The 27,740-nt window shown below is 42.1% G+C and overlaps 1 protein-coding gene across 6 annotated transcripts in view; it reads right to left on the bottom strand.

The window, feature by feature from the left end:
- SHROOM2 (shroom family member 2) overlaps positions 1–27,740 on the bottom strand; it is a 215,854-nt gene that overhangs the window by 40,789 nt on the left and 147,325 nt on the right. For 2 of the 6 annotated variants that reach the window (XM_069761590.1, XM_069761591.1), the window contains exon 1: positions 3,045–3,130. The exons of 2 other annotated variants lie outside the window; for them this stretch is intronic. In XM_069761590.1, the coding sequence (XP_069617691.1) occupies positions 3,045–3,115 (71 nt within the window). In that variant the 5' untranslated portion in view covers positions 3,116–3,130. Of the gene's footprint in view, positions 1–3,044; positions 3,181–27,740 lie in introns of those variants that run through there. 2 more of the 6 variants (XM_069761593.1, XM_069761592.1) reach the window with 2 other exon arrangements.

Genomic DNA, 27,740 nt, shown 5'->3' with positions numbered 1-27,740 from the left:
ATTTACGCACGCATACTCTACCATATTTACATATGCGTACTGTATACCGTATTTATGTATGCATACTGTATATATTCAAGTGTGTAAATGTGAGCATCAAAGTGAGTAACAAAATAACAGATAATCTCTCTCTGTATGGGAGTGTATAGGTATATATGCAAACTAAATATATCCAAACCTACACCTGTAACTTTATTTTATATTATTACTGAATAGATTATGGGATGGAGGAAAAAAAAGAAAATTCACCACAGATTCTGATCTTTAGTTATGACTTGCCGTGAAAAGCTGTTGCCTAGCAACCACCAAATATGTATGTCTCTGTCAGATATGGCCACCTCCCTGTTACCAGGCAGATAGCTTTTTTTTTTTTTTTAACAAAACTGCACTGAAATTTCATCATCTACATATCCATGTAATACTTTTTTCCCCAACTAGAAATGCAAGGAAAGATAATGCAGCAACATATAAAGAAGCAACTTTGCTTATTAACCCCTTCACAGTTTTCCATCAACATGGCTGTATGAGGGCTTGATTTTTTTGCAGGACGAATTTTGAACAACACTATTCGTTTTGCAATTCAATACTTGTAGATTGTGAGCCCTCGCAGGCAGGGTCCTCTCTCCTCCTGTACCAGTTATGACTTGTATTGCTTAAGATTATTGTACCTGTTTTTATTATGTATACCTCTCCTTACATGTAAAGCGCCATGAAATAAATGGCGCTATAACAATAAATAATAATAATAATATACTGGACAACAAAAAAATGTTCTAAGAGGGTGAAATTGCAAAAAAAATAAACAAACCTTCAATTTCTGGGGGGCGGGGGAGGAGGGGCTAGGAGAGAGGTGGTGTTTTTACGTTTTCTCATTGCATGGTAAAAATGACTTAACATAATTCTCCAGGTCTGCACAGGTCGGTATTTTTTTTTAGTCTTTTAAAAAATAATTTGAAAATTCTAAAAAAAATAAATAAAAAAAAATCGTCACCCCACGCTTGCCTCTTGGTGGGAGCCTATAGGCGCGTGGTGCCATATGTTGAGAAGGGATTAAACATTATATCATTTTTAGAATTGAGAGTCCTCATACCTTTTAATGGCTAACTGAAAAGATGGTAACCAATTGCACGCTTTCGAGAATTGCAAGCTTACTGGCTAACACGGGACCAAGATATATTTCTTTCCTGTATATAATTTTTATAATTTTTGTTAAAAAGGACTTATTGCTTGACATAAATGTGTCATTTCATTAAAATGATGCTATTCTCATGACTGGTGTTGTTTTCCCCCCTTTAGCATCCTCCTCCTGGGGATAGATCTTTAGATCGCTCTATAGACCCGCAGACAATGAGGACCCCCTGATGATTGCAGCGTGACACAGTACACTGACGTCAGTGCTTTATTTCAGATGAACGTGCGCCCTTGGATGCACAGACAATTGAAATGTATTGCTGCGCAGAGACAAGCTCTCTGGACAGCAATACTAATGCCAGCGTCCGGCCAATAAGAGGCCTGCAGCAGCTTATGCCGTTACTGCACTGCGCCGGCACGCCAATGTCAGCTGCAGGCCTCTGATTGGCCGGAGGCTGGCACTGGTGTGCAGAGAGATGGTCTCGGCATGGCAACACATTTCAATTGAATGTGCGTTCAAGGATGTATCTTCAACTGAAATAAAGAGCTAAAGTCGGGGGGCCCTGGAACGGGCTGCGATCGTCAAGGGGTCTTACAGTGACTGCGGGCCGCATGTGCAGAAAGGAAGCCAAAGAAACAGAGGACAGGTGAGAAAAATTGTTTATATTTTTCCCTTTAATGTGTATGTGAAGAATGGTCCAATAGGGGCCATTACTACAATACGGGGATTAGAATGGGGCATTACTACAAAAGGGGACCAGGATGGCGCATTACTTTAATAAGGGTACCAGGATGGGGCATTACTACAAGAAGGGGACCAGGATGGGGCATTACTACAAGAAGGGGACCAGGATGGCGCATTACTATAATAAGGGTACCAGGATGGGGCATTACTACAAGAAGGGGACCAGGATGGCGCATTACTATAATAAGGGTACCAGGATGGGTCATTACTACAAGACGAGGCCCAGGATGGGTCATTACTACAAGAAGGGGACCAGGATGGGTCATTACTACAAGAAGGGGACCAGGATGGGTCATTACTACAAGAAGGGGACCAGGATGGGTCATTACTACAAGAAGGGGACCAGGATGGCGCATTACTATAATAAGGGTACCAGGATGGGTCATTACTACAAAATGTTTGCCAGAATTACCATATGGTGCTAATTGTAAGAGAATATTACTGTATTGTCCCAACTGGGGGAAAAAAATTGCAAAAATACACAAAAAAAAATTCAAAAATAAGCATTAAAAAATATTTTGTCACTAAAATGCTGTTTTTATATATAACTAAAGTAAACAAAAAAGTGCAAATTTGTTATCGCCACATCCATAAAAACCCAAGCTATAAAACTGTACCCATACGATGAATGCCATTTAAAAAAATAAAATAAACACTACAAAAATGTCAAAAAATGATCACAAAAGTATATAGAAAAAAAAACGATATCACTAAAAACGTCACTTTGTTCTGCAAAGAATGTGGCCCCCCAAAATTCAAATTTTTTTCTATATGCTGCCCATATACCCAGCTGAGTTTGAGACTCCTGTAGTAGATAGACAGATGTGGGATAGATAGATAGATGATAGATAGATAATAGATAGATAGATAGATGGATATTTTACCTTTACATACTCATCTAATGACAATCTAAAGGTGCCCACAGACTCAGGATAGCATGCACAACTACATGACAGTGAACGGCTGGGGGTGTTCTGAATCTTGTAGAGATCTCTGGTGCTTTTGGGAAAAGCAAAGGAGGACAGGTAAATCCATCCTGTTGAACTCTACCTCAACAACAACCCCTTCGCCAAGAGTGATCTAGTCCCACAGAGATTCTGTCAAAATATAATGTCCATGGTCACCTATGTAAGAAGACAAGACGTGCGTGACAGCCCAGAACACAAACCTACAGGATTGCTGCGAGGTTGTCAGAAGCCCCGTCTTCCTAGAAGGGAGCAATAGTGAAGCAGGGTTCATTCCTACCGTCTGCTGCGCTCCTGGAACAGAAGACACTTACAAATCCCTCCACGTCGTGTTATTTGAGCCCGGCTACTGTCGCCTTCTGGATGGGGCTGGGCGAGTCGGGTTTATGTTTAAACAAGATTTGTTGCAACAAAAGACAGAACGGATTACAACATCCACCTTCTTGGCACTATTAAATAACCGAGAGTCGAGCCCTTGGCACCAAGAAACCTGTGCGGTGTGTAGCTCACACACTTACCGGAGCTCTTCAGTCCTTGCATTCAGGCGCTTTTACTAGAATACGTTTCCTTACAGCAGCGGCAGTGTCGCTCCGTGCACGCACTGTCAACTTTAACCCTGTTGACAGAAGGTTTGGGCTGCACACTGTGCCCCTTTCATAGGGCACTGCCTGGAAGACTGACCAGATTAGTTCTATAGGTGTCTAATTTCAGAAACTAGAAATGTATTCGGGACATGAGACATCTCAAAACATCTATCCCTGTGGACCAAATGCCAAAAGCTCTAGCTAATAGGGGTTGGTCCACATTGGGAGGCACCACTATCATCTCAAGGAGTAGCTTTTCTCTAAATTTTTCTTTGAAATAAAAACACCTGATCTGAAGAGTGTAAGTGGTTCTAGATGCAAAAGTGTTGGTTGCCCAACTCCACATGAATGCCTATGGATTTAAAATGGGTTAAAAGCTCCAGGTCTTATGACCACCACTCAATGCTCATAAACTGCTCCAAAGTACGCTGGTCACCCGATAAGACGTTCAGAAAACCTGCGCACCGAGTGGTGTATGGGCCCAAATAAAAGTCTAGTTTGAGCATTTGGTGGGGGTCTCGGGACCCAGAACTTTCAGGTCTCTAGGAAATGTAAACAAGGAAAAGCCATAAGAAAACCATGATCTTTAAGATGTCTTATTATTGTATTTAAAAAAGGTCTTATGTAAAGCAGAAAGCCCCTCCAATGTTTAGAATTGGAAATCAGCAATCATTTAAGGCTTTTGCCGATCGATCTAACCTTTCATTTCTGGAGTCAAATATATAATATTTCACTACCGCTGAGTCTTCGCAGTCACACGTTATTAGCAGGTATTAAATGCTGACACTTTACCATATATACTACGGCAGCAGGATTTATTTCTAACCTAAAGCATAACTACATTAAAAAGTGATGACTTGAAATAAATATGATCTGCGCTCTGCTCGATGTCATCAAATTGTTCAATATGATATTCCTTTTGCCCTTGGAGACATAAAATGCAGTAGAGACAGGCGCACAGTATGACAAGTTCATTGCCCACATAATAGTGCCACTTACCGCACACAACATCCTACCGCAACATCTTCTCCACCACTGACCGCCGAGCTGTTCCTCTAGCTCAAATCTAAGCCTCGCATACGCCTTTTTTCCATTTATGTTACTACTAGGGCAAGTCATCAACTCACTGGGATTTTACCATGTATGTTTTCACGTAATCTACGCTAAAAACCACCCACAAGTGGCCACCCATTGTATGCAATGAGAACGTGGCTGTTCCAATGGCCACAGATTTTTCACGCTGTTGCTTGAAAACTGGAAGACTGCGTGAACAATTGAAATATCTCTTATTGGGGTGGTGTCTCAGTGGATTTCTCTAGGATACCATGGCTGGTAACCACATGGGTTAGGCCTCGGAATAATCCATGGCAGAAACACAGAGTGCACCGATTCCTGCTGTGGATTCTTTTGCAAATGCACATTGAATTTTAAGTTAGGCTAATTTCACACTTGCGTCGTTTGGCCTCCGTCGCAATGCGTCGTTTTGGAGAAAAAAACGCATCCTGCAAAGTTGCCCGCAGGATGCGTTTTTCTCCATAGACTTGCATTAGCGACGCATTGCGACAGATTGCCACACGTCGCATCCGTCGTGCGGCACAAAAAAAGCTACATATAACTTTTTTTGAGCGTCGTGTCTGCCATTTCCGACCGCGCATGCGCGGCTGAAACTCCACCCCCTCCTCCCCGGACCTTACAATGGGGCAGCGGATGCGTTGAAAAACTGCATCCGCTGCCCCCGTTGTGCTTTTACTTCACAGCATCCGTCGGTACGTCGGCCCGATGCACTGCGACGGGCCCGTACCGACGCTAGTGTGAAAGTAGCCTTAATCAGAAAACCCAATGTTCACACACAGTATATTTTTTCCATAGTTAAAAGAGTAACCTCCCACCCTACCCACAAAATGGGTCTGAGTGCAGGGACCTCCAATGATTCCTCAATTTTACCTCTTCACCTCAATGCTGCCAGCCAGATGCCATGCAGAGAGCTACAACCAAGCTCTAAGCAAATTAAGGCATCATGGCCAGCACCAGGACGATAGAGAAGAGCAGCTTTGCATTTCTACAGGTCCCATACACATGGCTATATTACAGATTCATGCTGTACAAAATGTAGATTATATGCACAAAAGTATGGGGACGCCTACATCTTAAACCTACAGGAGCTTTTATAACATCCCATGCTCAATCCAAAGGCATTAATATGGCGTTGAACTCCTTTGCCGCTATGACAGATCCACTCGCTTCTCAATTTTATTGCATATAGCAGAAAAATATTTGAACATAGTATATATCAACAAGCACGGTGCCCTTTATTCAATTATCTTGATTTATCCGTTTTCTTTATAAGCATTAAAGTATACACACTGAATAAAATAAAATAAATGGTATTATATTAGCATTTTATTAGATTCAATTTTTTCGTTTTAGAAATTGTCCAATTTTTTGATACTTAGAAGAATTGGGACAATGTCAGCAGAAATTACACATGTTCTATATTACATATGTCTCTAACCAAAAAAAAAAAAAAAAATAAGCTAAGCTGAGTCATTAGACTTAAAAGCATGTTCTGGTCTTGCAATGTGTTCACAAATAATCTACAACCAGATGTTGTTTTGTCTAAGAGCTGTAACCACAAGATCACCGAGCTGCGCTAAGTCCCATCTTCCTGATACCAGGCCTTCTTATATGGTCACTCATATGTCAAGAACAAGATTTAAAGGGCACCTCCAATGCTTAGCCTGGAAGCTTTGCTGAGGATCATATTATAATCAATGGCAGCTTAGCAATCGAGGATCACACGTAGAAACCTCCTACAGCGATACTAAATGAGAGCATGAAATAAATACCCCTTCCCCGACTGTTTTCGGGTGTAATTTTGCCCCTCTTTCCTCCAATCCCACTGGAATTCTGCAGCATCACTTCTGAAAGGCATAGAACTGCACAATACTGATCACCCAGGGGCAGGAAGAGTGTGGCCCCTACAGCTGACGCTCCCCCTGCAGAGTCACTTGCATATGGATCCATTACCACTTCTGGTGAAATTGCGGCAGCTCCAGCACCGGGCCCAAAGGAAGTGGGAATGCATTCATATTTCTTTTTTTAAGTAAGCCATTATGAAAAGTGATGCTTGTTATTACTGCAGAACTGGAAAACAGAAGTAAAAAATAATTGGGAGATCCCTTCATAGAGTGCCAGGACTGTAGAAATAAAGACTCCAACCCCACATCCAAATATATTTTGACCTGTTGAGACTAAGTAAAATTTTCCAAACCCCCCCCCCCCCTAAATTTTGTCAGCATTTTAAAATTGTATAAGCCCACTACCACGCCATAGTGACCTGTTTCTAAATGAGAAATGTATGTGGGGTCAGTGTCTTTTTTGCTCCCGTTGTGGTTTATTTACTTAATTTGTATCTGTCCCCTATTTTTTTTGCTTTCCTTTGGTACCGGCACTCCTTCCATTTGGACAGGTGCTCCCTTTTATTGTAGCAGGAGGTTCCAGCTAGTTGTCTGAAACTAAATGAAAATCTGTGCTTTAAGGTCAGCTCACTAGGTTGTTGGGTGTAGCATGGCAGCCATTGCTGCGGTAGTGCTGATTCTGTAAGGTGGTGCTGCTCCGAGCCCAGGGAAGTCATGTTTGGCAGGCGGCAGGGCTGTTGGCACCTGGTGTCTATGAACAGTTGTGCCGATTGCCCCCAAGCAGCGCTACACTTAATAGTTACCCACTTAATAAAAGGTCACCATGATGTGGCAGTGGGCTTACACCATTTGATCAAAATGTTGGCTAAGAACCTCGTGTTCATGTTTGATCATTTTGTAGTACATCACTGTGTAATATTTGGAGGCACAATCTTAATGTAATCCACCAAAGAGGGGCTAAACGTTAGTATGAATCCTTGCTAAAAGTGCTAAATTCGAAAAAAGTAGTAGCATCAATCATCCCTACAATGCAATAAGCCACAAGTCATCATTCTGCCCGACGCCGCCGACTCTTCCTGAGCAGATACATCACTATGGCTAACTTCTGAAATATTTCTATGTTATGCCACTTATTTCCGATGGGCTTATACACACAGACCCTAGTAATGACCTACACTGCCTGAACAGCTAGCACCTCTGACAAAATGGCGAGATTTACCACAAGTAAATGTTACTACCACCTTCAAATCTAGAACTTACTTCCACTTAAAGTCTGTGACCCCAGAGATGCCTTTCGAGCTACAGGAGCGAGCGAGCGTGTACAGACAGCAAACGTGTCATCATGAGAACGGTCAAGCTGAAGGCAATTTGGATTGTCAAAGTGAAAAAAAAGCATAAAATAAAATGAAGCTCCGACACGAGAGAACGTGGAACGTGCAGAGGTTGTGTGTTTCCTGGCAGCGCTCCACAACGGCCCAACAGGTTAAACAAGTTCCAGTGATCATTAAATGCAGCTACAAATCCAGGTCACAGCTCACAAAAATCATTTTAGGACCACTCGCTCCCAGATCGCTTCATGTTTTATTATTCCCAATCCATCAACGCATTCATGGGAAAGAGCGAGAGTGCTGAAGTCTGCGCAGCTCCCACCACGTTAGCGCTATTCTCCATTAAAGGGAATCTGTGGCCAGGTTTTTGCTGCTCCATCTGAGAGCAGGAGGATGTAGAGGCGGAGACCCCGATTTCAGAGATGTATCACTTACTGAGCTGCTTGCTGCAGCTTTGATAAAATTACTGTTTCATCTGCTACAGATCTAGCAGTTCTCTTAATAATGATACCTAATAACTCAGCCCACACCCCTGATTGACATTTCTGTGTATTCTGTGCATAGGCAGAAAGCTGCCAATCAGTGGGGGGGTGGCGGGGTTATGCAGAGCCCATGGATATGAAGCGCTACATGGAATCGGGTTTACCAGTCCCTCTGGTGATAAAACAGGCATTTTATCAAGACTACAGCAAGCAGCCCAAGTTTCTGCCTCTACATTATGCTGCTCTCAAATTAGATGGCCAAAACCTGGTGACAGATTCCCTTTAGTCAGATTTCGAACAATAACCTCAGCACCTATAATTATTTCAACTTATTAGTGAATAAAAAAAATGTCTACAACAAGATCAAAAGAAAAAATCATGGTACACTATGCAAGCTTCAAAAAAATGTTTTATCATCACTTTAGAGGGAACCTGTCGCTATCAAAATGTCGTGCTACAGAGCGACAGGAGGAGAGGGAACGGATATATAGCATAGCGGGAAATGATTCAGTACAACGTTTATTGTTTCAAACAGATTATTCAAGAATTTTTTTAATGGACTGAAATCAGGAGAAGAAATAAAATTATTAAAAATATATGTATTCAGTGGCTAATTTCCCCATGCGCTGTGGCGTACCCTCTAATCATGTCAGAAAGGGATGATGGTTTGACTATATGCTGACCATGCCACCATTACCGCTGAGGCCCATCACTGGCTGCAGTGGCCATATGTACTCTGCTGATAAAGGACCGGTGAGACAGATGCAGGGAATATGCAGGCATTGTCTATTAGCATAAAATCAGTGATTTCATCATTTTAATACGTTACCTAGTTTGAGCCCCCTTTAAATCTGTCTTTTAGGAGTCCAGTGGGCGGTCTCATTCCGACAGATATTTCTATATCCATGATCATACAGGGAAAGCGGACCTCATGGTGAGTGGTTCTGGTGACCAGGTAGGGTTCCAACCCGTAATCCCATAGTAGCAGTAATCCTGGCACTCAGGATAGTGTGAACGTATAACAGATTTATCGGCAATCCACAATTTAACGTTTCGGTCGGTTTAGACCTTCATCAGAACGGATTGCCGTATGAGAACTGTGAGAAATGAGCGCTGACGCAGGGCGATCTGAATTGCTGCAGAAAGGCGAAAGGTTAAATTATGGATTGCCAATAAATGTTATACGTACAAACTGTCCCGAGTGCCAGGAGTATCGCTATTGTTGTGGCACATGGCGCCCAATCAGCGCGGCATCACTGTCCCCGCTTACATATGAACTGAACACGAAGAGAAGATCAGCTGCAGCCCGGACTAGTGACGCCAGCGCTGACCGGTCACGTGTCATTCCGCCACATCACAGCCCTGGGACCGCGAGTGCCGACAGTGGGAACAGCGCCAGCACAGGAGGGGAGCATAGGCTTTATTATTTTATCAGGCCGATTATTTAGTTTATGAAGGGGTTGTCTTAGTAGTGGCCAACCGCTTTAATGGCGCTATATAAACAAGTAAAATAAAGAAATACGTTTTATCTAGCGGTCATTTTTATGGCCTTTACCAAAGGGCAGTGCTTACAGGATTCTCTGGGGTCACCTCTTTAGGCTGCTCATTATAATTAGCCTGTGAGCCACGCCTCTTTGGAAAAGACCAGAATAATCACTACATAAAAAGAATCACATCTCCAGAACCAAAATGATGGATTTGAAAAAACAAAACAAAAACATTAGTCAGGTAAGCAGAGGGAATAACATAAGACTGGTAATATTTGACCTGGTGAGAAGTTTCCTTTAAATGCTTTAGTGCATTCTATTATGCTGAAAAACACTCCGCTCGGTGCCATCAGCCACTGAAATGGCTACATCTGCTAAAAGAGATGCATACCCTTAGCTTTAATTAAAATGCAAAAAGCTAAAATAGCAAAATAAATCTGACTCTGCACATTGGTATGCTAAAAGAAAACATGTGGCGTAGGTATAAAATAACACATATATTCAAAGATGTTTGCCGCCCTGTCAAACCAAACAGCACCCCTCTTATTACCACCCTCCCTTCACTGCAGAGGACACTGGATGCAATTCACTCCCACACACAATGCTTGTATCATAGGCACTAATGATATTCCGTACTAGATATGTATGTGTGTGTGATGCATGTGTGTGTGTGATGCATGTGTGTGTGTGTGTGTGTGTGTGTGATGCATGTGTGTGTGTGATGCATGTGTGTGTGTGTGTGTGTGATGCATGTGTGTGTGTGTGTGTGTGATGCATGTGTGTGTGTGTGTGTGTGTGATGCATGTGTGTGTGTGTGTGTGATGCATGTGTGTGTGTGTGATGCATGTGTGTGTGTGTGTGATGCATGTGTGTGTGTGTGTGATGCATGTGTGTGTGTGTGTGATGCATGTGTGTGTGTGTGTGATGCATGTGTGTGTGTGATGCGTGTGTGTGTGATGCGTGTGTGTGTGATGCATGTGTGTGTGTGATGCGTGTGTGTGTGTGTGTGTGTGATGCATGTGTGTGTGATGCATGTGTGTGTGTGTTGCATGTGTGTGTGATGCATGTGTGTGATGCATGTGTGTGTGTGTGTGTGATGCATGTGTGTGTGTGTGATGCGTGTGTGTGTGTGATGCGTGTGTGTGTGTGATGCATGTGTGTGTGTGTGTGTGTGATGCATGTGTGTGTGATGCATGTGTGTGTGTGTGATGCATGTGTGTGTGATGCATGTGTGTGTGATGCATGTGTGTGTGATGCATGTATGAGATGTGTGATGTATTTATTTGTGATGTATGTATGCATGTATGTGTGATGTATATAAGTGTTATGTATGTATGTGATGTATGTATACATGATGTGTGTATGTATCTGATGTATGTATGTATGTATCTGTGATGTATGCATGCATCTGTGTTGTATGCATGTATGTATCTGATGTATGTACCATATGTATGTATCTGTGATGTATGTATGTGTTATGTATGTATGTATGTATGTATGATGCATGTGTGATGTATGTATGTGCGATGTATGTATGTGTTATGTATGTATATAAGTGTTATGTATGTATCTGATGTATGTATATATATGTGTGTATGTATCTGATGTATGTATGTATGGATGTATGTATCTGATGTATGCATGCATATGTGATGTATGTATGCATGTGTGATGTATATATGTGTTATGTATGTATGTATCTGATGTATGTATGTATGTGATGTATGTATATATGATGTGTGTGTGTGTATCTGTGATGTATGTATGTATGCATGTATGTATCTGTGATATATGTATGTATCTGTGATGCATGTATGTGTTATGTATGTATATAAGTGTTATGTATGTATGTGATGTATGTATATATGATGTGTGTATGTATCTGATGTATGCATGCATCTGTGATGTATGCATGCATCTGTGATGTATGTATCTGTGATGTATGCACCGTATGTATGTATCTGTGATGTATGTATGTGTTATGTATGTATTGTATATAAGTGTTATGTATGTATGTATATATGGGTGTATGTATCTGATGTATGTATCTGACGTATGCATGCATATGTGATGTATGTATGTATGTATGTGTGATGTATGTACCGTATGTATGTATCTGTGATGTATGTATGTATGTGTTATGTATATAAGTGTTATGTATGTTTGTGATGTATGTATATATGATGTGTGTGTGTGTATCTGATGTATGCATGTATGTATCTGTGATATATGTATGTATGTGTGATGTATGTATCTGTGATGTATGAAACTGATGTATGGATGTATCTGCGATGTATGTATGTATAATGTATGTATGTATGTATGTATGTATGTATCTGTGATGTATGTATGTATCTGTGATGTATGTATGTATGTATGTATCTGTGATATGTATGTATGTATACATACATCACCTCGCCCCCTATCTGTCGGAGTCCCGCAAGGTTCAGTTCTAGGACTCCTGCTCTTCTCCATTTACACCTTTGGCCTGGGACAGCTCATAGAATCTCACGGCTTTCAGTATCATCTCTACGCTGACGACACACAGATCTACATCTCTGGACCAGATATCACCTCCCTACTAACCAGAATCCCTCAATGTCTGTCTGCTATTTCATCCTTCTTCTCCACTAGATTTCTAAAACTTAACATGGACAAAACAGAATTCATCATCTTTCCCCCATCTCACGCGACCTCCCCAACGAACCTATCCATTACAGTAAACGGCTGCCCGCTCTCCCCAGTCCCACAAGCTCGCTGTCTTGGGGTAATCCTTGACACTGATCTCTCCTTTAAACCACATATCCAAACCCTTTCCACTTCCTGCCGCCTCCAACTCAAAAATATTTCACGGATCCGCACATTCCTAAACCAAGAATCTGCAAAGACCCTAGTCCATGCCCTCATCATCTCCCGCCTTGACTACTGTAACCTCCTGCTCTGTGGCCTCCCCTCTAACACTCTTGCACCCCTCCAATCTATTCTAAACTCTGCTGCCCGACTAATCCACCTGTCCCCCCGCTATTCCCTGGCCTCTCCCCTCTGTCAATCCCTGCACTGGCTCCCCATTGCCCAGAGACTCCAGTACAAAAGCCTAACCATGACATACAAAGCCATCCACAACCTGTCTCCTCCATACATCTGTGACCTCGTCTCCCGGTACTTTCCTGCACGCAACCTCCGATCCTCACAAGATCTCCTTCTCTACTACCCTATTATCTCCTCTTCCCACAATCGCATACAAGATTTCTCTCGTGCATCCCCCCTACTCTGGAATTCTCTACCACAACATATCAGACTCTCGCCTACCATCGAAACCTTCAAAAAGAACCTGAAGACCCACCTCTTCCGGCAAGCCTACAACCTGCAGTAACCACCGATCGACCAAACCGCTGCATGACCAGCTCTACCCTCACCTACTGTATTCTCAACCATCCCTTGTAGATTGTGAGCCCTCGCGGACAGGGTCCTCTCTCCTCCTGTACCAGTTGTGACTTGTATTGTTCAAGATTATTGTACTTGTTTTATTATGTATACCCCTCCTCACATGTAAAGCGCCATGGAATAAATGGCGCTATAATAATAAATAATAATAATAAATAATAATGTATGTATGTATCTGTGATGTATGTATGTATGTATCTGTGATGTATGTATGTATGTATGTATCTGTGATGTATGCATGTATGTATCTGTGATGTATGTATGTATCTGTGATGTATGTATGTATGTATGTATGTATCTGTGATGTATGTATGTATGTATCTGTGATGTATGTATGTATGTATGTATGTATGTATGTATGTATGTATGTATCTGTGATGTATGTATGTATGTATGTATGTATGTATGTATGTGTGATGTAGATTCAAGATTCAAAGAAGCTTTATTGGCAGGACCAAATACACATCAGTTTTGCCAAAGCAAGTGTATAAAGGCAATAGGGATAGGGACTGTGGGGATGTTGGGTAGGGGAGGTGGATGGGGCAGATCTAGGGTGGGGGCTATAATCCATGGCATAGGGGAGGTGGATGGGGCAGGTCCATTGTGGGGGCTGTAGTCCATGGCATAGGGGAGGTGGATGGGGCAGGTCCAGGTTGGGGGCTATAGTCCATGGCATCATAGTTCTCTTTCTCGCAGTCTATGACATTCGCTCACATACCGCGCTGCTATCTCCACTGCTCTCTCTTCTTCTCCCAGCAGGATATATGTTTTCTCTTCCTCCTTCATGGTGATGAAGTCCGGGAAGAGATGTGAGAGTCTCCCGAAGTGAGTGTCCCTCACTGCTGAGTATTTGGAGCAGTGTAGAAGGAAGTGGGTTTCGTCCTCTATGGCCTCCTGATCACAGTGTTGGCACAGTCTTTCCTCCCTGGGCTTGTAGGTCTGCCTGTGTCGGCCACATTCGATGGCCAGACTGTGGGCACTGAGTCTATATCGGCTCAGGATCTTGCGATCTCTGGGGTCCGGGAGTTTCTCCAGATATGGGGCCAGTCTGTAGTCTCTCTGTAGGCTCCGGTACATGGTCAGTTTCTGTGAGCTGATGATATCATTCTTCCAGTCGCTGACATACCTCTCCTGGCCTTCGTCTGCCATCTTCCTGATTCCGGCTTTTGTCAGGTTGTTGTGATTGGTGTTCTGGTCCGGTTGGGTTTGGCTGGGTTGTTCCGAGGGTTCTGGTTTTTCTGTTTCACCTACATGTATCAGGGCTTTATGGTGATGGGAGTTTGGATTGCTCCTATGTATGTATGTATGTATGTATGTATGTATGTATGTATGCATGTATCTGTGATGTATGTATGTATCTGAGTATGTATGTATCTGATGTATGTATGTATGTATGTATCTGATGTATGTATGTATGTATCTGTGATGTATGTATGTATGTATGTATCTGTGATGTATGTATGTATGTATCTGTGATGTATGTATGTATCTGTGATGTATGTATGTATGTATCTGTGATGTATGTATGCATGTATCTGTGATGTATGTATGCATGTATCTGTGATGTATGTATGTATGTATCTGTGATGTATGTATGTATCTGTGTATGTATGTATCTGATGTATGTATGTATGTATCTGATGTATGTATGTATGTATCTGATGTATGTATGTATGTATGTATGTATCTGATGTATGTATGTATGTATCTGATGTATGTATGTATCTGTGATGTATGTATGTATGTATCTGTGATGTATGTATAGTCCATGGCATAGGGGAGGTGGATGGGGCAGATCCATTGTGGGGGCTATAGTCCATGGCGTCATAGTTCTCTTTCTCGCAGTCTATGACATCCAATCAGATACATACAATCCGCTGTGCAAGTATTGAACAGGTGACAGAGGTCATCAGTAGACCACGGTTTACCAACCCAAAGCACATTATTATACACACGGGTACAAACAATCGGCCAGACCAGCAGATCGCAGAACAACTGATCAACCTGGCAAAGATGGCAAACCTAAAATTCCCGGACAGTAAAATCATTCTGTCATCGCTGCTTCCAAGAAAGGACATACCCAGGCAAACCACCCAAGCCATCAATGCAGAACTGACTGAAAAGATCAAGACTGTGCCAAACGTGACCCTGGCACAACACCTCTCCATAAACAACAGTCACCTGCACGATGATAAACACCTCAACAAACAAGGGGTCAGCCTCCTGGCCAAAGAGCTGAAGGACATCGTGCTAAACAGAGACCCCGGGCCTGGATTCAACAGTGGCCATAATCACACTGAAAGACCCCCGAGAACGATAAAGCAGAAAACCCCAAGGCTACCTCCTGAAGCTGGAAACAAAGCTCTTCACCCAGTGTCAGACCATCGGAGGTGGAGACCTCCACCGAGGAGACCACCAAGCCCACACAGATACATGCAGAGCAGAGATAGGGATGAGATAATAAACCTGCTCAATGAACTGCGCAGAATAATAATGTGACTGGATGGAACCAAGCACCGCTATAAAACGGTCAGAAATCCAGTTTGTCCCACACAGCCATACTCATTACAAGGTATATACACACAAACCACACAGAAGAATGTCTTCACTTACAATCAGCAGCTGGAATATCCAGGGTCTCAACACCTCAACCTTTGGATCTAAAACAAAGGACCCTGATTTTATACAAAGTATGAAAAATATAGACATTCAGATCCTCCTGGAAACATGGACCAGAGCCGAAAACGAATCCCTGGTGCCTATTGGATACAAGGAATTCTTGGTCCATGCCCAGAAAAATAAAAACATCAAACAGGGCCGGGGCTCAGGAGGAGTAGCGATCTGGTATAAAGAGGAGCTCCATCAGTACATCAAACCGGTGAAGAAAGGAGACAGCCACATATGGATCAGAATCAGCAGCTCCATCCTCACCTGTCAGTCTGATGTCCACCTCTGTGCCACCTATATACCACCGCCAGAGTCCCCCTACTTCAATCCAGACTGCTTCGAGATCTTACAAAGAGAAGCCGCCCATTATCAGGCCCTGGGCAAAGTTCTCATCATTGGAGACCTCAATGCAAGAACAGGGAGAGAGAGAGACTTCCTGACCACGGATGGAAACATCTACATACTTGGAGCAGAGAATGACGGCCAAGACCCTGTACACACTGAGAGAAACAGCTATGACAGTACAGTCAACAAAAGTGGCAGAAAGCTCCTGAACGTATGTAAAAGTTTAGGACTTCATATCTTTAATGGACGAAGCAAGGGTGACTCCTTAGGAAGGTATACACTAAATTCCCATGTAGGGAGGAGTGTAGTTGATTACGCCATTACAGACCTGAACCTGGCAGATGTCAGCGCCTTCATAGTCACCCCACAAACGCACCTGTCAGACCACAGCCAACTTCTTCTGTACATGAAATCTACAGAGAAACCATCCACTCAGAAGCCACAGCAGAGCGGCCTCTTCACCCGGCCTCCATCCTATAAATGGTCCAAAATGTCGGCACTAAGATATAAAGAAGCTTCCAGCAGACCTGAAATACAGCGGATGCTCCACCACTTCTACAACCTTGAGTACATGCCAAACAGCAAAGGACCTCAACAACATATTCTACGCAATGGCCAGACTGTCCGACCTTAAAAAAGTCGACTACAAGAGACCAAAAGAAACACAGGTCAATGGCTGGTTTGACAGAGAATGTAAAGCTGTACGGAAGACCCTGAGAACAGCCTCCAACAAGAAACACAGAGACCCCAACCACCTGGGTCTGAGGGAAGCCTATGACTCCATACAAAAGCAGTACAAAACCATCCTCAGGAGGAAGAAGCAGAGTTACATCTCTACCAAGCTCAATCAACTCCAAGACGCCCTCCAAGACAACTCCTTCTGGGATCTATGGAACCACATGGGCACCAAAGACAAGAAAAACAACAACCATATCCAAAATGGCAACCTCTGGCTCCAATACTTCAGAGACCTCTATAAAGACATTCCAAAGGAAGGACTAAGCCAAGAACAGGAAAACATAATGGCGAAACTAAAAGCAATGGAGGAAAAAATCAAAAACTTCCAAAACCCGGTGGATACACCTATAACACTACAGGAAGTAACCGAGAGACTCTCCTCCATAAGATGTAGAAAAGCTGGTGGCCTGGATGGAATCCTACCAGAAATGCTGAAGTACAGCCCACCAGAAATACAGGCTGCAATGGTTAAACTCTTCAATATTGTACTGAGTGCCGGCTACTTCCCTCGTACCTGGAACCAAGGCCTCATCACACCCATCCACAAGAGTGGGGACAGGTATGACCCAGCCAACTACAGAGGCATATGCGTCAGCAGCAACCTGGGAAAACTGTTCAACAGTATCCTGAACAAGAGGATCCTCACCTTCCTCACCGGGCACAACGTCCTCAGCAAGAGCCAAGCAGGGTTCATGCCGAACCACCGCACCACTGACCACATCTATACTCTGCACAGCCTCATTCAGAGACACGTCTACAATACAAAGAATGGGAAGATATACGCCTGCTTTGTGGACTTTAAAAAGGCCTTTGATTCAGTGTGGCACCCGGGCTTATTCCTGAAACTGCTGGAGAGTGGAATAGGAGGAAAGACCTACGATGTCATCAAAAGCTCCTACACCGAGAACAGCTGCAGCGTGAGTGTGAGCGGCAAAATAACGGCTTTTTTCCAGCAGAGCCGCGGAGTAAGACAAGGCTGCAGCCTAAGCCCAACGCTCTTCAACATCTACATCAACGAGCTGGCTACCGCCCTGGAATCCTCCTCAGCACCAGGTCTCACCCTCCACGACGCCCAGGTGAAATTCCTGCTGTATGCAGATGACCTGCTGCTGCTGTCACCAACCGAGAAAGGCCTCCAGGACAACCTGAAAATCCTAGAGAAATTCAGCTCCACCTGGGCCCTACCGGTCAACCTAAAGAAAACCAACACCATGGTGTTCCAGAGGAGAAAGAGAAGATCAGACCAACACCCATCATTTATCCTCAACAACTGCGACCTCACAGGAATGGACAAATATACCTACCTGGGCCTAGAGATTCACCGGTCAGGGAACTTCAAATAAGCCATAGAGACCCTGAAAGACAAGGCCTGCAAAACCTTCTATGCCATCCGAAGGAAACTCTACCATCTGAAGCCACCAGTGAGGGTCTGGCTAAAAATCTTCGACTCCATCATCGCCCCAATCCTCCTGTATGGCAGCGAAGTCTGGGGTCCTCACACCTACCCAGACTGGTCAAAGTGGGATTCCAGTCCAACAGAAATATTCCACCTGGAATTCTGCAAGCACCTTCTCCAGGTCCATCGGAGCACCTCCAACAGTGCTTGCCGGGCCGAGCTGGGCAGATTCCCTCTACACCTAACAGTTCTAAAGAGGGCGCTGTCATTCCGGGCTCACCTGCATAGGAGCAATCCAAGCTCCCATCACCATAAAGCCCTGATACATGAAGGTGAAACAGAAAAACCAGAACCCCCGGAACAGCCCAGCCAAACCCAACCGGAGCAGAACACCAATCACAACAACCTGACAAAAGCCAGAATTAGGAAGATGGCAGATGAAGGCCAGGAGAGGTATGTCAGTGACTGGAAGAATGATATCATCAGCTCACAGAAACTGACCATGTACCGGAGCCTACAGAGAGACTACAGACTGGCCCCATATCTGGAGAAACTCCCGGACCCCAGAGACCGCCAGATCCTGAGCCGATATAGACTCAGTGCCCACAGTCTGGCCATCGAATGTGGCCGACACAGGCAGAGCTACAAGCCCAGGGAGGAAAGACTGTGCCAACACTGTGACCAGGAGGCCATAGAGGACAAAACCCACTTCCTGCTACACTGCTCCAAATACTCAGCAGTGAGGGACACTCACTTCAGGAGACTCTCACATCTCTTCCCAGACTTCATCACCATGAAGGAGGAAGAGAAAACATATATCCTGCTGGGAGAAGAAGAGAGAGCGGTGGAGATAGCAGCGCGGTATGTGAGCGAATGTCATAGACTGCGAGAAAGAGAACTATGATGCCATGGACTATAGCCCCCAACCTGGACCTGCCCCATCCACCTCCCCTATGCCATGGACTACAGCCCCCACAATGGACCTGCCCCATCCACCTCCCCTATGCCATGGATTATAGCCCCCACCCTAGATCTGCCCCATCCACCTCCCCTACCCAACATCCCCACAGTCCCTATCCCTATTGCCTCTATACACTTGCTTTGGCAAAACTGATGTGTATTTGGTCCTGCCAATAAAGCTTCTTTGAATCCTTGAATCCTTGTATGTATGTATGTATGTATCTGTGATGTATGTATGTATGTATGTATCTATCTGTGATGTATGTATGTATGTATGTATCTGATGTATGTATGTATGTATCTGATGTATGTATGTATGTATGTATGTATCTGATGTATGTATGTATGTATGTATCTGATGTATGTATGTATGTATCTGATGTATGTATGTATGTATGTATCTGATGTATGTATGTATCTGTGATGTATGTATGTATGTATCTGTGATGTATGTATGTATGTATGTATGTATCTGATGTATGTATGTATCTGTGATGTATGTATGTATGTATGTATGTATCTGATGTATGTATGTATGTATCTGTGATGTATGTATGTATGTATCTGATGTATGTATGTATGTATCTGTGATGTATGTATGTATGTATGTATCTGTGATGTATGTATGTATGTATGTATCTGTGATGTATGTATGTATGTATGTATGTATGTATCTGTGATGTATGTATGTATGTATGTATGTATGTATCTGTGATGTATGTATGTATGTATGTATGTATCTGTGATGTATGTATGTATGTATGTATCTGTGATGTATGTATGTATGTATGTATGTATCTGTGATGTATGTATGTATGTATGTATCTGTGATGTATGTATGTATGTATGTATGTATCTGTGATGTATGTATGTATGTATGTATGTATCTGTGATGTATGTATGTATGTATGTATCTGTGATGTATGTATGTATGTATGTATGTATCTGTGATGTATGTATGTATGTATGTATGTATCTGTGATGTATGTATGTATGTATGTATGTATGTATCTGTGATGTATGTATGTATCTGATGTATGTATCTGATGTATGTATCTGTGATGTATGTATGTATCTGATGTATGTATCTGTGATGTATGTATGTATGTATCTGTGATGTATGTATGTATGTATCTGTGATGTATGTATGTATGTATGTATGTATGTATGTATCTGTGATGTATGTATGTATGTATGTATCTGTGATGTATGTATGTATGTATGTATCTGTGATGTATGTATGTATCTGTGATGTATGTATGTATCTGTGATGTATGTATGTATGTATGTATGTATGTATGTATCTGTGATGTATGTATGTATCTGTGATGTATGTATGTATCTGTGATGTATGTATGTATGTATCTGTGATGTATGTATGTATGTATGTATCTGTGATGTATGTATGTATGTATGTATGTATCTGTGATGTATGTATGTATCTGTGATGTATGTATGTATCTGTGATGTATGTATGTATGTATCTGTGATGTATGTATGTATGTATGTATGTATGTATCTGTGATGTATGTATGTATGTATCTGTGATGTATGTATGCATGTATGTATCTGTGATGTATGTATGCATGTATGTATCTGTGATGTATGTATGTATGTATCTGTGATGTATGTATGTATGTATGTATGTATGTATCTGTGATGTATGTATGTATCTGATGTATGTATGTATGTATCTGATGTATGTATGTATGTATGTATCTGATGTATGTATGTATCTGTGATGTATGTATCTGATGTATGTATGTATGTATGTATCTGATGTATGTATGTATCTGTGATGTATGTATCTGATGTATGTATGTATGTATGTATCTGATGTATGTATGTATCTGTGATGTATGTATCTGATGTATGTATCTGTGATGTATGCATGTATGTATGTATCTGTGATGTATGTATGTATGTATGTATGTATCTGTGATGTATGTATGTATGTATGCATGTATCTGTGATGTATGTATGTATGTATGTATGTATGTATGTATCTGTGATGTATGTATGTATGTATGTATCTGTGATGTATGTATGTATCTGTGATGTATGTATGTATGTATGTGTGATGTATGTATGTATGTATGTATGTATCTGTGATGTATGTATGTATGTATGTATCTGTGATGTATGTATGTATGTATCTGTGATGTATGTATGTATGTATGTATCTGTGATGTATGTATGTATGTATCTGTGATGTATGTATGTATGTATGTATCTGTGATGTATGTATGTATGTATGTATCTGTGATGTATGTATGTATGTATATGTGATGTATGTATGTATGTATCTGTGATGTATGTATGTATCTGTGATGTATGTATGTATGTATCTGTGATGTATGTATGTATGTATGTATGTATGTATGTATCTGTGATGTATGCATGTGTCTGATGTATGCATGTGTCTGTGATGTATGCATGTGTCTGTGATGTATGCATGTGTCTGTGATGTATGCATGTATGTATGTACCTGTGATGTATCTATGTATGTGCATATACCTTGAAGGGATCCCTATGGGACACACTGTATACACTTCACTTGTGTTTTCATCCAAATGCAGTGCAGTCCTGATCTGAAGAACCAGGCAGATTATGTGCGGATAGTCAAGATTCTCAAGTGCATACTTACCAATAGGTTGATAAAATTAATATTTAATTCTCATGCTTAGGATTATCCCTCATTGGGTGAGGCATACAAAATCCCACCCCTTTTAGAAAAAGCTTAAATTTTCTGGCACCGTGTCAATGGGTCTCCCCTCACGTTTGACGGCGTGTGCCCCAAGCAAGGTGTCTTTTCTAAGATGTCTACATGCCATAGCTAGGTCTACGGGCAAAGACAATCCTGATGGGACAGCTGCATTATTGTCAGAAGTACTAGACTTTCTCGTCTCATTTTCTCCATCATACATTTATCACATGAGAAGACAATCACAGAAGGATCCTCATGGGGTATGGCTAGTCGGACAATTCCTAGTATGGGCCAAGTAGCCATGTCATCTGGTGGCATGATTGAGACCATGTACATAGTGTAGATCTGATGGACAGCCTGCTCTGATATTATGTATTAATTGCGCCTAGTCACAAACGGTCTCCATATAATATATGGTTTTGAATATTCTTCTTCTACGATAGTTATGTGAGCACAGTTTCAGCAGATACCCCACCCCAGCAATCACTGCACAGTTGTACTGGTAACTTCCATTCTAAAATATTCGAAGATCTACAGCTGTGGTCCAAGAATAAAAAAAACATTCACAGACACAAGGTATCACTTTGGCAACTAAGAAGATGTTTAAATGGTCAGAATAAAGAGAAAAAAATGCAATCGCACAGCCGCTATACGCCAGACCCTTACTGCTCCAGGGGCAGAAAAATGCACTATTAAAGCCTTTTGTCAGAAAACAAACTAAACAAAAAAACCGCTAAAAAGATTATACCTTGGTGCTGCTTAAGAAAAACAGATCCAACATGATACATAAGAAGAGACTGAAAGCGCACTCACCGGTATATGAACAATCAAAGCGGTTTATTCACATGAGATCATGCGGTGCAAGGAGGGTATGTGAATACAAAAAAGGATGACAGCTGTTTCGTGCTATGTGAGCACTTCAACAGATCCAATGGCGAGTGAAGAGAGAGAGGGCCTTATAACTAAGTAGTCTTCCGGTCCCTCCCATTATTCACTTCGTCATAATGAACTTATTAGTCACTATTCGGAGGAAAAAAAAGGGGGGGGGGGAAAGTGAAACAGTGAAAAGTTAAAATACAATAAAAACATTAACGGGTAACGAAGAATGTCATTTAGGAAGAAATATACCATAATATGATAACCAATACACAGGAATTTTTTACAAAAAAAGGAATTTTTTACAAAAAAAAAAAAAAACAGGAATTTTTTACAAAAAAACAGGAATTTTTTACAAAAAAACCTGAATTTTTTACAAAAAAACATGAATTTTTTACAAAAAAACAGACATGTCAACTTTATCATTGAACCCTATTGGTCCAGAAGCATTAGCTCTTAATATCCACTTTGCTTCATTACGCAGAAGCATACGATCTAAATTACCGCCGTCCTGCGGTAGGGCAGTTTTCTCTATCCCCGCGAATCGAAGCAATTTTGCATCCCCTCCATGTTGTTCGTTCATATGTTTTATCAAGCAGGGGACCCCCTTACCTGTGCGCAATGAATTGAGATGTTCCCTGAATCGAACAAACATTGGGCGAATTGTTTTCCCGATATAGAAAAAACTACAAGGGCAATATAAGATATAAACCACATGAGTTGTCCTACAAGAGATGAAATCACGTACTGTATGCATTATTGGGCCAATTTTTAAATTAGTTCCTGTTTGATGTTGATTACAATAATTACAATGCCCACAACGGAAATTCCCTTTGGGTGCAGTATCTCGGAGCCAATTGTTATGAGATGAAGTTACCCGATTTCGGACTATTAAATCCCCTATATTTTTACTGCGGCGGCAGGAAAAAAGGGGACCCTTCTCTGTCATATCCTTCAACGCTGGATCTTGGCAAAGAATTTGCCAATTTTTTCGAATTGCTGTTCTAATTTGTGCGTCCATAGGACCATATTTAAAGCAGAAAACAAATTTTCTATCATTTTTAGATGTTTTTTCTGTTATGATCTCTGTTTCTGCTCGTTCCAACGCTGAGTTCAAGACAGATTGGGGATACCCCCTATTACTGAACCTTCCATATAATTCTTGGGATTGTCTTTGAAAACTCGCAACATTACTGTTTATTCTTTTTACGCGGAGGAACTGGCTGTAAGGTAATGCTTTCTTCACATACATTGGGTGGGCACTATTATAATGCAGCAGAGAATTACAAGAAGAAGGTTTACGATATACCTCTGTGTGCAAATTACCATCAATTACTTTTAGGGTCACATCCAAAAATGTTAATTCTGTGCCTCCAAACTGGTGAGTGAACTGCATGTTCATGGTGTTAGAAAGCGCCAGGTACTCCACAAACTGTGCGAATGAAGCCCGGTCGCCGTCCCACACCACGAACATGTCGTCCACAAATCTGACATAAAATTTTATGTACTTGAGATATGGATTTTTCTCAGAATATATATACCTCTCTTCAAATACAGACAGGAAGAGGTTAGCCAGGGTACAAGAGACTGGTGTACCCATGGCAGTGCCCTCCACCTGTCTGTACCAGGTATTATCGAATTGGAAAGTGTTATTTTTCAAGACAAAAGTCAAACCTTTTTTAATAAATGAGATGGTATTGGGGTCCGTAGGGGTACTATTCAAGATTTCTTGGATCGCCTCCACACCCGCATCTTGTGGGATGCGGGTGTAAAGGCTTTCCACGTCTATCGATGCTAAAGAAAAACCCTCTTGCCAGTCAAAGCCTCGTAGAGTTTTTAAAAAATGCTTAGTGTCCCTTATATATGCCGGTGTATCGCACAACAAGGGTCGCAAAAGCCAATCCATATAAGCCGACAAGGGTTCCGTTATTGAACCCACCCCGGAAACAATAGGACGACCTGGCGGTTCCTCTAGAGATTTGTGGATTTTAGGTAAATGGTACCAATGCGGTTTTCTAGGAAATTCCGGAAAAAGTTTTTCCGCTTGTGTTTTTGACAAGGTACCATTCTCCACAAAGACCCTCAGGAGAGACCGCAGGGAGTTCTGAATTTTAAAGGTGGGATCTCCTTTTAATTTTTCATAGGTTCTTCTATCTGAAAGCTGTTTCAGGGCTTCTTTAATATACAGTTCTTTTTGAAGGAGAACAGTGTTACCACCTTTATCTGCTTTGCGTACTATAATATCCAGGCGTTTTTCTATACCTTTTATGGCTTCTAATTCTGCTGGTTTTAAATTTTTACCGATTTTGTTATACAAGATTGCTTCCACGTCTTTGACCACTTGGGCCTCGAAGGCATCAATTAGATTTCCGGGGGAAACCTGAGGAACATATGTGGATTTAGCCCCTTTTCTAAAAGGCCTTGTTGGAAGTGTACTTGTATTAGGTGATAAATCACTGGTAATACTAACTAATAACTCCGCTTCTCGTTGTACATTTTCAGAGGGATCCATCGATAGTGAAAAACCCAAAGGGCCCATTTTACAAGGTTGTTCTGCAGGAAATATTTTTTTCTCACTCTCATTCTGATTTTTATTAATAATACCTGCTCTCTGTGTAAACGTTTTATATAGATGAACTTTTCTTACAGCCTTATACAAATCTATCTTGAAGTCCACTATGTCAAACTCCTCAGGGAGGAGAAGAAAAATGGTATATTTCTTCCTAAATGACATTCTTCGTTACCCGTTAATGTTTTTATTGTATTTTAACTTTTCACTGTTTCACTTTCCCCCCCCCCTTTTTTTTCCTCCGAATAGTGACTAATAAGTTCATTATGACGAAGTGAATAATGGGAGGGACCGGAAGACTACTTAGTTATAAGGCCCTCTCTCTCTTCACTCGCCATTGGATCTGTTGAAGTGCTCACATAGCACGAAACAGCTGTCATCCTTTTTTGTATTCACATACCCTCCTTGCACCGCATGATCTCATGTGAATAAATCGCTTTGATTGTTCATATACCGGTGAGTGCGCTTTCAGTCTCTTCTTATGTATCATGTTTAAATGGTCACTGTCTGCACAAAATGACTGTTCAAACCAATCACAGGCGCTCAGTGCACCATGGCGGGGCCAATCATTTATATACATATTCCCACCTGCTTGCTTCCTTCTATGTCCATCCTTCTATGAAGCCAGAGCTGTCAGTCCAATAAAGGGATAGCAGTGATTGAGGGAAATCAAACAGGTGGGAAGGTGCATGTAAATGACTAGCCCGCCATCATGCACCGAGCGGCAGGACTTAGTTTGAACAGTCATTGTGCCGACAGCGTCCAAAGAAATACACCAGCACTCTGAGTGAGCTAAGGTCTATGTGAACATTTAGTGATGAGCGAATGTGCTCGAATTAGGTGTTCTCCGAGCACGCTCATGTGCTAAACGATTGACTTCGGTGTGCTCAAAAAATATGTCACATGCAGATTACCTGTTTGTTAGGCAATCCCTGCATATGTTGTGGCTGTGGAACAGCTAGACATGCAGGTGCAGGGATTATTGGAGCACGCCGAAGAAACTCCGCATATGAGCATGCTCAGATGACACCTAATCCAAGCACGGGCAGCACGGTGGCTCAGTGGTTAGCACTGCAGCCTTGCAGCGCTGGAGTCCTGGGTTCTAATCCCACCTTGAACAACATCTTCAAGGAGTTTGTATGTTCTCCCCGTGTTTGCGTGGGTTTCCTGCAGGTACTCCAGTTTCCTCCCACATTCCAAAGACGTACTGATAGGGAATTTAGATTGTGAGCCCCATCGGGGACAGTGATGATAATGTGTGCAAAAATGTAAAGTGCTGCGGAATATGTTAGCGCTATATAAAAATAAAGATTATAATAAAGATTATTATCCAAGCATGCTCGCTCATCACTAGTGAACACTGAATGTATGAACTCTGAACTGAATTACATTACACCATAAAAACAAACAGATATCCGTGCACATATGGATCACACTGTGTGATTTGTAGGAGAGGTACGTCTGTTAGTATAAGGTCACCTCGTCGCCGGCAGATGGGCTCACACAGTGTAATCAGACTGTGCGCCGAGTACCTCAGTTTTACAATTATAAGGTCTGTAGTAGTAATGGCGATCAGAATTACTCAATGTTCACACGGACCTTGGTGTGTACAGTATGTGCCTGTACACTGTAGTTATGAGGTCACAACATCCTGTACCTGCCCATTCATTTCATTTTGCCACTTCATTGCCAATTTCATTTTTGGCATAATCATAATATGAGGGTATATCCTAGCAACATCCTGTCACTGTGTGGGATATTGCTAGGATATATACACTGTTTTCCTCTGGCCACTGGCAGATTGGCAAGAACATGCTACAAGCCCCCACTCCATTACATGGATAGGCCATCACATGATAATGTTCATAAGATCCAATCATTATAGGAGTTTCTTTCTCCTTTTCAGTCTCAATACACCCTGCAAATGACCTACAGAAACCCCTATCTTCTCATGGTCCTCCTCTATGGTGTACACCGAATATCAATGTGAATCTAGAGGAAGAATAAAGACCTGGCGAGCATTACTATACCAACTGCAGCTTTACACAGTCACGACTCTGATCTCAGAGGACAGACTCACATTTCCTATTCTGCTGAAGTCACCTGGAGGGCAGCGGTGGGGATTGGGAAATCTCCGGCAGGGATACGATGGCATACACCGAGGACAGCACAACTACCCAATAGTCTGTGCACAAGGGGAAATCTGCAGTGAAATCCACAGCAGCAGAAACCACTGCAGATGTCACTGTGGATACCTGCACGTCCCACCCTTGTACTGGGAGTGAAATCAGGAGTCGGCAGACAGCCCTCCATTTCTCCCCTGCAGCACCTCTTAGTTTGCAGCGGGTTGTGTGTCAAGAAGATCTATTACAAATATTAAAGATCCAGACTGAAACTC

This window comes from Ranitomeya imitator, chromosome 3 (assembly GCF_032444005.1).
Source record: "Ranitomeya imitator isolate aRanImi1 chromosome 3, aRanImi1.pri, whole genome shotgun sequence".
NCBI classification, from domain to species: domain Eukaryota; kingdom Metazoa; phylum Chordata; class Amphibia; order Anura; family Dendrobatidae; genus Ranitomeya; species Ranitomeya imitator.
Note: the sequence above shows the minus strand (reverse complement) of the source record. Positions and strands in the feature narration are given on the sequence as shown.